Source organism: Triplophysa rosa, linkage group LG13 (assembly GCF_024868665.1).
Source record: "Triplophysa rosa linkage group LG13, Trosa_1v2, whole genome shotgun sequence".
In the NCBI taxonomy this organism is placed as follows: domain Eukaryota; kingdom Metazoa; phylum Chordata; class Actinopteri; order Cypriniformes; family Nemacheilidae; genus Triplophysa; species Triplophysa rosa.
In genome coordinates, this window is record NC_079902.1 from 19866786 (window position 1) to 19879284 (window position 12499).

Genomic DNA, 12499 nt, shown 5'->3' on the forward strand with positions numbered 1-12499 from the left:
GATGTATCTTTGTCATGACCATCGCGTCTAATGCTAATGCTAATTCCAAAATCCTCTTCTGTTGCCGGCCGCAATTACCATAATAATTCCATCACAATAAATCTGCCTCACATCTTTGGAGGAAGGTCAAATCCGTAGTGAAGAACCTCTTAGACCAAAAACATAACTTAAGCAAACGCGAATGCTCGGCGAACGCCGAACTGAGCAATAAACTGCAATGAATCTAACACATTACAATCTAACCATTTGTTGAAAATACTGATGGAAAGAAGGTTTTACGGATTCACACAACAGTGTTTTAGGTCGTGACTAGGACTAGCTCAGAGTCATCGAGAGAGAGAGTCGCGTCATCTTCGTTGACTCCAATGGAACAGTTTTTTCACAGCAATGGATGCTCTCAATAGTTCCCGGAAGTTACTAGTTACGCATGGAGCTGCGACTAAACAGACCAACTGAGGTAAACTTTTAACCCATTTAAAGACGAAAGCCATTTAATGAATAAAAAAATGAAAGAAATAAAGCATTTAAAGAGAAAACATAACTTCCTGGAACTATCTGAAGGCGCCACGAAACACGTGATGCTTCCGTGGGCAGAACCCTCTCTCTCAATGGCTCTGAAAAAAGATACTCATATGTTTTTTCTTTTGTTCATTGACAAACAAGTCGCTACTATAGTCGCTTTCTATAGCAAAAATCAATTAACTTAAAAATGTGAAAAAAATAAAACATATGCTTTCTCATTTGTTAAAGGGGTCATATGGCGCGAACACGTGTTTTTTCTGTGTCTTTGGTGTGTTATAAGTTGCCCATGCATGTATTAGACACGTGAAATTGCAAAAATGAAAGTGTGGGAACAAAAGATGCATTCTATCTAAAAGCGAATGCTCACCCAGACCTGCCTGAAACGCCTCGTGTAACCACACCCCCTCAAATCTACGTCAGTTCGTGGTATGATTTGACTAAGACCGCCCAAATGTATACGCAAGTAAGGTGGGCGTACCTGTCGGTACAATTGCTTTGGAACCTGATGTTCCAACTATGGTAAGAGGCGTTACATTTCCGTCACACGCTTGCAGTATTCCACCAATCACTACGCACTGGTTAACTGGCCAATCATAGCACACCTCGCTTTTCAGAGCGATGAGCTTTGTAAAAAAATCGGCACGTTTCAGAGAGGCGGGGCAAAGAGGAGATACAAACATGCACGGTATGTGGAAAATACAGCGTTTTTGAACCTTAAATCGTGTATACACATTACATTACATCTAAAACAAACGATAATATTCGTTTCAGCCGTGTCATATGACCCCTTTAAGAAAATGTTTCTCGTACGTTTCAGTATATCGGTAGACATAAAATTAAAATAAAATAAAGGATAAAATAACTTAATTACATAATTATTAAATGACTTTGGCTATTTAATAAAAAAGCAAACTCTTACTGGTCGCCGCCTGCTGGTGTACTGATGTAATGAATCATTGAATAACTCAATAAACAAACATGAACAAATCTTTTTGATCAACAGAATCATAGGATTCAGGTAAATGAATGAACATCTACCTTCTAAAGACCAGCATACAGCCTACTTGCCATCTATTTAAACCACCCTGAAAAAAACACTGCATATCCCACAATAACATTGTGGCTTACCACAGCAATCTGTGTATTTGGGTGAGTGAGGATGCAGCAGCACACAACTAACTGCCCAGAATAACTGCACACACCGCATAGAAGGTGTAACATTTCCCCTCTGATCAAAGGCGAGGCAAGAAACCAGGTCACGAACAAAACAAACTACAGCAGCTCAACACTACGGTACCTATAGATAAACACACACACATACTACACATCCACACCTACAATATCTAAACAAGAGCAACTGTTATGAAATAAAAAAAGCTTTTCAGGGGGCCAACAAATCACCACTTCACCACTTCACTTTGAAACAACAGAACAGTCAGTGTTCTCACAAACGCTTGAGAGATAATTGGTTGGGAGGTGGCTCTGAATGGCTAAGAGCTCATTTTACACAAACCAGCCAAATTCCAGCCATCTAGTGGGGCCCGATGAGCAGCTTTGGGTAGGGGAGGTCATCTTTTCTGGCAGGTCTTAAGAGGCTGGAGTGGGCTGAGCTGGGCAGGGGCCCTCTTACCGCGACAGTGAGAGCTGAACCGAGCTCGGGGGCCGGGGCCGCGGCCGCAGACTCTCTACTTTTCATTCACTAATTAGGCATGCAAATGAAATCTTAACAGTCGGCTCAGACGTGCTCCTCGAGGGAGCCTGCTTTGGCATTAGCTCACGATTAATCTCGATCCGTTCAGAGGGGGACAAAAATAAGTATAAGCCAGGAGGAGCTAAAAACTGCGACCCCCCTGCAGAAATAAATGGATGAATACAGCACGGCTAGTGTTTTGGATACAGCAAAATAACCGGCTTCACGAGAAAAGCAATGTTGTTGACCAACTTTACCCAAAATTAAAATTCTCAGAATTGACTTAACTACCCATTCCTTTAGCCCAGGGGTGTCCAATGTCCTGCAGAGTTTAGCTCCAACTTGGCTCAACACACCTGTTTGGAAGTTTCTAGTCTGCTGTGTGAGACCTCGATTAGCTGTTCAGGTGTGTTCGATTAGGGTTGAAGCTAAACTTTGCAGGACACCGGCCCTCCAGGACTGACTTTGGACACCCCTGCTTTAGCCGAACACAAATAAATAATTTTACTTTAAAATGGCATCATATTATCGTCTTATAGGCTACTGTATTTTCTTACGAATTCAAATATGGCGACACATCAAAACTTCAAATTTCATTGGTTCTTGCGTGTCTCGTGACTAGTTGTCATATGATAATTCATCATGAGATGCGAGAACCAATGAAATTCCAAGTTATCAAAGTGTCGCCATATTAGAATTTACCACTTAAATGTGTTTGTTTTGGTTTTAATGACAAAAAAACTCCAAATATTTATAGTTTTCTTACAAACACCATTTGTTTTGCTTCAGATACATTTTGTGAACCAATAGGAATTGTTTGGATTCATTGAATGATGGCTGGATGTGCTTTTGGGGTCCTATATAAGACAACAACATGGCATTATAATATTTGTGTGTTTGTGTTAAAATAACCTCACAAACATCAGGGCAAGTCAATTGAAACATTAGAATTTCATCTTTGGGTGAACTATTCCTTAAGCAATAAAGATTCACAATCCCATCCGTCTCACCTTCAGCAGGTCCTGTGTGTCATCCATACAGTAGACACGGATGTTGTACTCCAGCGTGGAGCAGTAGGCGGGAGCGAACAGCAGTAGTTTCAGGCGTTTAGTGGCGGCCATGCTGAGGGACTCCCCCACCAAAGCAAAGCGACCCAGCTGCTCGGTGAAGACCTGACACGTCTCCGCCTCCAACTGACAGTAATAAGGCTCTGACACCACTTCCTCCCCCAGCTGAAGAACATCCTGAAGAGCCAATGAGAAAACAGCATGAGGACGAGCAGGGAGGACAGGCAGTGATGGTGAGGAGAGCGAGCCGGAGCGTTTATTAGAGGGATAGTGCACTCTTGCCCTGGGGCTGTTCAGTGTCAGGTTTTAGTTACAATGAAGTGATTTGGGTGAGCAGTAATGGAATGATTCGCATAATGAACTGTGTTCTGTGCTCTAATGAGACACTAATAGCAGGGGTTCGTCCTGAACGTTCACACATGACAGTGCCCACTAAGAGATATATGAGCTTACCTTCCTTCTGCTTACAAGCAGAGAACAAATCATTTGATATTCATAGACTTGCTAGGCTTGGGTTCCTAAAGTATTTGATAATGCCGTTTAATTAAAGCGGCCGTGCAACGGTGTGTCATGCATTCTGACTTCTTTACAATGATAACGTGCTATCTTCTCATGCTTAACATGGTCAACTTGTCAAAAAACGAGTTGGGCGTATTACGTAGTATTTCTGTGCTCGATACACTCCCCCAGCGATCGTACAGGTTTCGGAAAGTTTTTTTTGAACATATAAAACTGTTTCGTAATAATTTTTCTTAGTCCCTTATTGGACAATTCTCCCGGAAAAGCAAGCGACACGCCCACACGGCAAGGAGAACAGGAGAAGGAGCATGCGCAGACGTCACTTTCACATGTGTGCAGGAGAGAGAGAGAGAGCATACGTTCGCGAAGTTCAGGTGTTTGTTTGTTCACTGCATTTGGGTGATGAATGTTATATAAACGGTAGATATAACGCTGGATTTGGAGATCGTTTGAAACTGATACATGGAGCCGTCCCAGCGCTAAAAGATGCCGGACATGAACCGCATGCGGTGAGTGAAACTGATGTCTGTGTTTTGTTGGCAATGGGTGCGCACGTGCTTTAGTTCAGCCTACCCCTCCCCCCCGCTACTACTCTATAGGTACTCAAGATTAATATGAGTTGGCAGAAACCGTGCGTGTTACGGCCGCTTTAAAGGCAAGGAAAACACTGCAACAAATAGATTTTTTTACTTTGTATTTTTGTCTTGTACAAATGTAAAAATAATCAAAATCTTATAACATGACATGACATGACATGTCTTGTTTTCATTATGTTTTTTTCATTATGTTTTTATCAACGCTCACGTGTAGGTTGTTGTTAATACGTCATAGGTCAAAGAGCATACGGGTCACATGACCATAACATGACATGACATAACATATAACAATAAATGTAAAATATTTTTATCAGTACAAAGTTAAACTGACTTAAATTTGATCTTTTTTTATGAAAACGAGACTAAACATCTCAAGTCAGTGTATGCTCTTAAAACAAGCAAGAATATCGGCCAATGGTGTGAAAAATGTAAACTTAAATCAGGTTTCAACTTCAATTCAATCAACTTTAATGAAATTCAATTAATAACATTTTTTTATATTATTTATGTGTTTTAATTTTTTAATGAATGCTAAGATGTTGGGGTTATTGTGAGTGGTTGCCAAGCCGATGCTTTGCAGTTGCTAAGGTGATCTGGGAGGTTTTTAACACACTGGCTGCATCCGAAATCGCCTACTTCCATACTATATAGTAGGCGAAAATGAATATGAGTCATGAACTACTTCCGCCGAGATTCATGAGTGTGGATCGGATGGACACTTCTCTATCCCATGAGGCCGCAGGAGCTGAGCAACGGTCAAATTTTAAAAGTAAATCAAATAAATACAGCGGAAAACTTTAAGGCGGACGTCCGTTTTTAATGTAAGTGCCAATAAATGAATTTCTTGTGACTAAATTATGTTTTTATCAACGCTCACGTGTAGGTTGTTGTTAATACGTTACAGTATGACAGATAGTCATCTGACTTCAATCCACATAAAGAAAAGTCTGTTTAGTAACCTGCGATTTGATGTTTCAAACCGAGATGGCGACAAAGGGGCATTTGCAGCTTTAATTACTAGTCAATTGTCACATGCAATACGGAACTCATTAGTGAAAATTGGATGACAGCAGAAACAGACAGCAGAGGTGCCCTCATGTGTGGCTTTTATAACACCGAGAAAAAGTATTAAAATGGTGAGAAAAGGCATTCTGTCAGAAAACGTGACTCTGGCAGAGGCCAACACTACTGCGAACATGTCGTTTCTCTCACAGTCTACGGTCAGATACAATCACATAATAGTTCCCCAGAGTGGGTTTAATTAGAGAATAGACCTGTGGTGACAGAACCTTCTGCAGGAACCTCATCAGAAAAACTCCACACACACACGCACGCACGCACGCACGCACGCACACACACACACACACTCTCTCTCTCTCTCTCTCACTATTATCTAATCAAATACAGAACGGCAGCCCTACTGTCATGCACCTCGGGATGCCGGCCAGGAAATTACATCCAGCAATCAATAAAATAAGCCACTATCTTCATCAGTGAAATTAGTATTGGCACTAGCCATTTTCCATTTGACCACAATGAAGTCTCGTTTTTTTCCATTATAATTTTTTTGAAATGGCTCGAAAAAAAATTCATCCCGCGGTTCGATAACGACACGGACTATATTTCATTCTCTCCCGCTTGTGTTTCGCTGATGTGCGTCCTCTGGAGAAATTAATTGCTTTGAGTCTGACTGCCAGGGCTCCTTTCAGGACAAACTTCCCTGAGTTTTTTTCCTCCCGCGTCTGTGGTACCTGGCCAAGAACGGTGACCTGCCGCCGACGGGCTATATTTGGGGCAGGGGATGATTAAAAGTGCTCCTCTACTCCCTTTCTAAGACAGGCCTATTCATTCTACTGCCGCCCCACTGCTGCCACACCAAGGAGCATGAATAATTTATGCACGGTATTGAACATGAAAGAGGACCTTCGCTCTTTTCCTCCGTCCTTCTTCCATGCGCTCCTTCTCTTCCTTGTCTCTGCGCCTGACGACTCTAACGGCGACCCGGGCGCAGTTTAGCGACATTCGGAAAAGCCATCAGAGGTATTGAGGAACTGACCCGGGAGCCGTCGAACGGTCGTTGGATGGAATGAAGAGAGGTCGGTACAATTAAACAGAGATTAAATGTGCAGGTATGAGAGATGAGGTGAAATGAGGGGTACGCGGATGGAAACACTTGAGAGTTTTATTGTCTGAGAGACTATTTGAAATGATTATGACGATGCAGCCCATTTGGCTCTGTAAGACGCTGAATTCAATGGCGGGATGATGCGAGAGAGTGAGGTAGAGATGAGAAAGGGTAAGAAAGGTGAACGAACAGCATGAATTCATTAGCCGACAACACCTACATGCCAGTGAATGCTAATTAAAGTGAGGAACAAATCACACAAAAGATTTAAACATCGCAAAAGGCACTACGATGGTTGCATGTAAAAATAAATGCAAAAAGGCATTTGGGGTTCAAACCTGCGATTTAAAGGGACACTTCATCAAAATAAAAATCTGCCATTACCTATTCACACTTATTTATTCACAAAAAAATATATTTTGAGAAATGTCTTAGCGGTTCTGCATCCATACAATGGAAGTCAATGGTTGCCAGTGTTGTTTGGTTATCTATATTCTTCCAAATATCTTCTTTAGTGTTCTGCAGATTAAATAAAGTCATACAAGACTGGAATGACTTGAGGGTGTGTAAATGAACCAATTGTAATATTTGGGTGAACTATCCCTTTACTATCCCTTTAAATCCACACAAATATATACAAACCCTCACCTCCCAACTTCCTTCATAGGACTGCTTCTTCAGACGGATGGCCCAGTTCTCCAGGCAGGCATCGAAGCAGTGGTCCATGCTGAGGATGACCGGCCGGGTGAGCATCACACCGGGCGGCCCGCAGCTCACCACGGGGCTTAGCAGCGTCTGGCAACCAGCCAGGGGCAACCTAGAGAGGAGCAAACGGTCAAGTATTTAGCCAAAGGGCCCTGAATGGACGACCAATGTCAAGCACAGACCAAAACCTTTTACGAGACAAGGTTCCTCTATTAATCAGGCCACCGGTGCGCTGATCTGACTTTTTACTATCTGCATTCAAGACCAGGAGCGAGAACGCTGTTAACAGGGTATGAATGCATGTGTTGAAAATGGCCAGACCTGCCGCTTTACTCCGACAGAAAGAGGAAAACATGAGAACATTTACATGTAACAGACACGCACAAACAATCCTTTAATCGCTCATGTCTGCATTTGAGGGTACTTACACTCGGTCACTTCATGCATTTTACTGATCAGATGAAAAAACGAATATATTTACATTTTGCAGAGGCAAATTTATGTGGCCGAGTGTAAATGTAATGTGCATAACCAATCGGACCGCAATCCAACACATCAAGATGCATGAAGTGACCGCACACACACATCCACACACAAAAATCACGCACACCAGCGCATGGAGATTGACTTCAATTATGCTCAGCGCTCCCTGCCAGCTTTTTTAAAATCTGATTCACACTGTGCTTCTTTTCTTTGCGAGGCAGATCCGCAGATTGGTTCCAGGGACCTACCTCATATCTTCCTTCTTCTGAATGGTGAGATAAATCTCATAAATCTTCCCTCTGGGAATGGCCTCCGGCGGGATGAGCAGACTGATTCCTAATGCAAATAGGGACAAAAAAGAAAAGGTAGGATCATTTGTTCTGTGTGAATGCTGCTTTTGTCACTGCGGATCATTATGTGACAAAACTAAATGCGGTTAATTCTCAGCAAATCCACGGCCAAGGTCAACGGTGCCATCTGCCTTTAAAACTTTTACATTATCATTGCAAAACAAGAGATAGAAAAAGAAACAGGAAGCAAATGGGGAATGCAATTAGTGTTGTAAAGTCATATCAGAATCATATCAACACCATAATGTTTTAATTACTGGCAAATTGCTTTTGGTTATAATTAAGTTTTTTTCTTTAATAATAATCTTCACTGCAAATCTCAGTTTTAAATAGGGTTGGGTATCGTTTCAATGTTATCAATTCCAATTCTAATTCCGATTCCGCTTATCAATTTCGATAATGGTGTATGGTCATTTTGTCTGCTTATTGACTGATTTGCTTTACATACAGATATACTGTAAATAAATGAGCTCCATTTTGAGCACACACACATTTTGTCAGATTTATTACAATCTGTATTACCATCGTTTGTCTACAAATATCATGGTAAACCTGTAGTTACTACAGTGAAAGTATTGTACTTTTGTGGTTACTGTGCTTTATTACAAATACCATAGTTAAACTTTGTTTACTACAGTAAAATATGATCACAACTTAACACATGCGCATTTCTGAAAATGTGCACACAGGAGCTGATAGGAGAAATTTAAATGTTCATTTTATATCAAGTATCCGATTCCCAAATCTAGTTTAAAGTGATATTATAATTAATATGTAAAGCATAAATTACACACTCACTGTAAAGCGCATCCTTAAAAAAATAATCAGCCCTGGAGGGTACACACTATCTGAATGTTGTTTCATCACCTGAGCTGTAAATAAATGTGACTGATCACTTTATATTACAACTTGCAGATGATAAAACACACACTGGAGAATCTAATGTAAAGCAACTAATGCAGTGGTTCTCAAAGTTTTTCGTTGTAAGGCCCATTTCTTTGCGACACCCCAAATAAAGACTTATAATCTTAAATTTAGAATTTTAATTAAACCAAAAACACATTAAGTTATACAATGCAGAAACATTAATTATTTTGTTTAGTGGTCTTATGTTTCTGATGTGTGATTACATAAAATATATGACAAATTTCAATATTTCATGAAATGGATCCATCTTGGGGCCCCCCAAGGGGCCATGGCCCCCAGTTTGAGAACCACTGATCTAATGTAATACAATAAATTATTTTTGAGAGAATTATATTTCGTCATAATACAAGGCTGCTTTTGAATACCAGTCAATGAAGTAAATGCTTTTTGGCTGCGTAAGGTGTAGTTACAAAATCTACCAGCAGGGGCAGACTGCTGACACTAACCAGCCAAAACCTTGACCAAAAACACTGGGTTGTAATTACATCTTACAAACTTATAAATAGGCTCTTCTAAATGCATTATCTGCGAAACGTCCTCAAAACACCTGCCCACAACAGGTTTATCCACAACAATGGCCACAGACAGCCATTGCATTTCTAAGGACAATGTCCTCAGCTCAGGGAGCCCTGGTTGTTTCATTTCCATCGTCTTCTGAGCCGTCTCTTTGACCACAAATGATTCATAATGTGACGGGCTGATGAACCGTCTGTCTGTTATTAAGAAGCCTAATTGCTTTGAATATACTCTGGTGGTGTCCTTGGAGTAGATAGGGTTGCAGGCACTGTGCATGTGCACGCTGCATATCGGCTTACAGCGCCACGACTTGCAACTAAGCCACTGACTCAGCCGGCGAAGGATGCGGTGAGGTATTCATCAAACGGAGAAAGGGAAAATAAAACAGGACGTTCCCCAATTACAGCTATTTTCGTCTAAGAAGAAAATGGTCATCTTTGTCATAACACAATCATTGCTGTATAAATGGAAGCGGTTCTTTGCTTTGCCTTGTTACTTTAAAAAAAGCATTTGAGCAGGTGTTCTCGATAGCTTGCGTCCCAATTTACATAAAACTGCTTGGATTACCGTGTAATTGGATCACCTCGCCCCTCGATTTCAGGCCGTGTCGGTATAATAACGTTGCAGTTTAACAAAGCTCCAGAGCTGATTCGCAACAATCTTGCCTAAACGTGAAGAAAAAAACGACCCTTTATACCCAGTGTACTGTTTACTGTTGAGTCTTAAAATCTTACCAGTGTTGGGAAGGGTGAGACGGCCACCCAGGAAATTGAACGTGCCATACGAGGTGTTGACATTGTCTCTCGGTAGCGTTTTGAAATACGTCTGAGAAGAAAGGCGATCCATGAAGGCGTTGGGGTCACTGGGCAGCTTTCCATTATGTAGCGTGTGGGAGCCGTTGGGAAGGGGCTCCAGAAGTGGGCCGTTGCTCATGGAGAACTTTCCGCCGACTTCGTTACGGGAACGCAGAGTTCCCTGATAGCTCGTGGTGGTGGTGGTCAAATCCGGCTGGATTGTGAGCAAATGAGAGTTTTCTGTATAAACAGGGAGAAAAAAACAAGTGAAAAACTCTTTAAAGGTCACGCTGGTTAAAAGTGCGCGGCACAAATTGATATTCTGCGTGAACGCACACATCCATGGATGTAGCCGGGCCTTCGGCGCTGAGAGAGACTCGCTCGTAAATAAATCAATGCCTTCTCCTCCTCTTTAGCAGGCGCAATCAATTCCATACAGCGTTTAAAGAAAGCTCGGCAGTCACGGTTGAATTTTTTACACTGTAAATAAAGCCGTTTCTGTGTGGCTTAATTCATCTCCATATTTTGAGCTGTTCTCATTTTGTCGTAAATAAACATTTAACAGGTTTCGCAGGATGAGCAGTAAAAATCCACGTAATGTTACTTTTACTAAATAACTTCCCACGGTTAAAGGTGGGCAAGTAGAAATTCTCTCACATCTATCTTTAAATATATATTAAAAACATTCCAGTAAATGTGTAACTGTGACGATGGCACACCAACTATGATAACCTCCATTTAAATGCTACACGTACACAAACACGTTTACAAGACTGTGGGCAGCAACCACAGGTGGCACAGGAACATGGGTGCGGGGATGAATGGATGAAAGACCGTGACGAGGGGAGGATAGTGTAGAGAAACAATAGCCTACTGCTGCGAGCTGCCCTGCGCGGTGCCCACACACCTGGCTTGGTGGGCTTGATGCCCATGGGCTGGAAGCCAGTGGTGAGAATGGAAGAGTCGGCCACATCTGCATCCAGACCTTCCTTCTTTCTGCGGTACACCAGCACCAGGATGATCAACAGCAGGGTGAGACACAGGGCAACTGCCACGATGCCCACGTACAGGGCCACATCCTCAGCACCTGATGCAGCTGTGCAGAGAGAGAGAGAGAAAATGTCATTTAAACTTACAATGTATTTACATTTAATAATGGAGTGTCGATTTACACTGAGTACAAATAGCCCGCCTTGTTGGCAGAGGCTATTTGCACTAGCTCCGCCCACCAATATATGACTGGACTCCATTGGCGTAAGGTGTAAAGTCTGTATAGCTTTGGCACTGGAGAACGGGGTTCTATTCCATCTCTCGCTGAAAATGCTCTTTTACCTTTTTCTATCACATTACAGATCATAAAGGCATTTGTTTACAATAAAATTGATTTAGCTTAAAATTCATTTTTATTCATAAAGTTTAGGTTAAGGGTAAGGTTAGGGGTAGGTGTAGGGCTTTAATATCTCAATAAATTGCCATCATTTTAATAATTTTCATAAATATAATGATTTATACTCTCTTATTATTGCATCATTTTTAATGCACAACAAAATACTGAGGTGCAAATAGTAACGTTATCTGCCACTATTTATAAGTACCAATAGCATCTAACTTCTATTTCTACTTAATCCAAAGAAAATACAGCTATTTTCGGTTGTGTAAATAGCATATCCCTATAGCATATTCACTTAGTGTAAACAGAAAGAAAGGAAGGAAGAAAGAAAGAAAGAAAGAAACTAGTATTCCAATACAAACATAGCCTGAAATGTTGGTTTAAAACAGCCTAAAGTAATAAGGCAAGATAAATGCTCGCCATATAAAGAAAAACCTAATTTTCCATGTACACTGACATTAACCAAATTCAGAAAGTGTTTTTTAAGCACAACATTATTAGTCAACCAAATTACTTAAACGTGACATGTCTCACATTAAAAGGATGTTTAAGTGAATTAACAGCCACAGCATTCAATAGATGTACTCATTCCCTGTTGTAGCCTCCTTAAAAAGCTAATAATATCTGTGCTTTAGTGGGTTGTTTTGCAGTTAGAACGATGGGAGTGTTTGCTGCCCTTTTGCAACATCAGCATTCTGCTGCCGAATTTACAACAGCGATTTTGAAAGACACTGACTTGCAGAGAGAGAGAGAGAGAGAGAGAGAGAGAGAGAGAGAGAGAGAGAGAGAGAGAGAGAGAGAGAGAGAGAGAGAGA

At 41.3% G+C, this 12499-nt stretch overlaps 1 protein-coding gene across 6 annotated transcripts in view; it reads right to left on the reverse strand.

Moving 5' to 3' along the window:
- unc5a (unc-5 netrin receptor A) overlaps positions 1-12499 on the reverse strand; it is a 168723-nt gene that overhangs the window by 20989 nt on the left and 135235 nt on the right. For 3 of the 6 annotated variants that reach the window (XM_057349912.1, XM_057349914.1, XM_057349916.1), the window contains 5 exons: positions 11169-11390; positions 10235-10534; positions 7956-8043; positions 7168-7336; positions 3223-3456 (listed from right to left, as the gene is read on the reverse strand). In XM_057349912.1, the coding sequence (XP_057205895.1) occupies positions 3223-3456; positions 7168-7336; positions 7956-8043; positions 10235-10534; positions 11169-11390 (1013 nt within the window). The remainder of the gene's footprint in view (positions 1-3222; positions 3457-7167; positions 7337-7955; positions 8044-10234; positions 10535-11168; positions 11391-12499) is intronic. The other 3 variants (XM_057349915.1, XM_057349918.1, XM_057349917.1) reach the window with 1 other exon arrangement.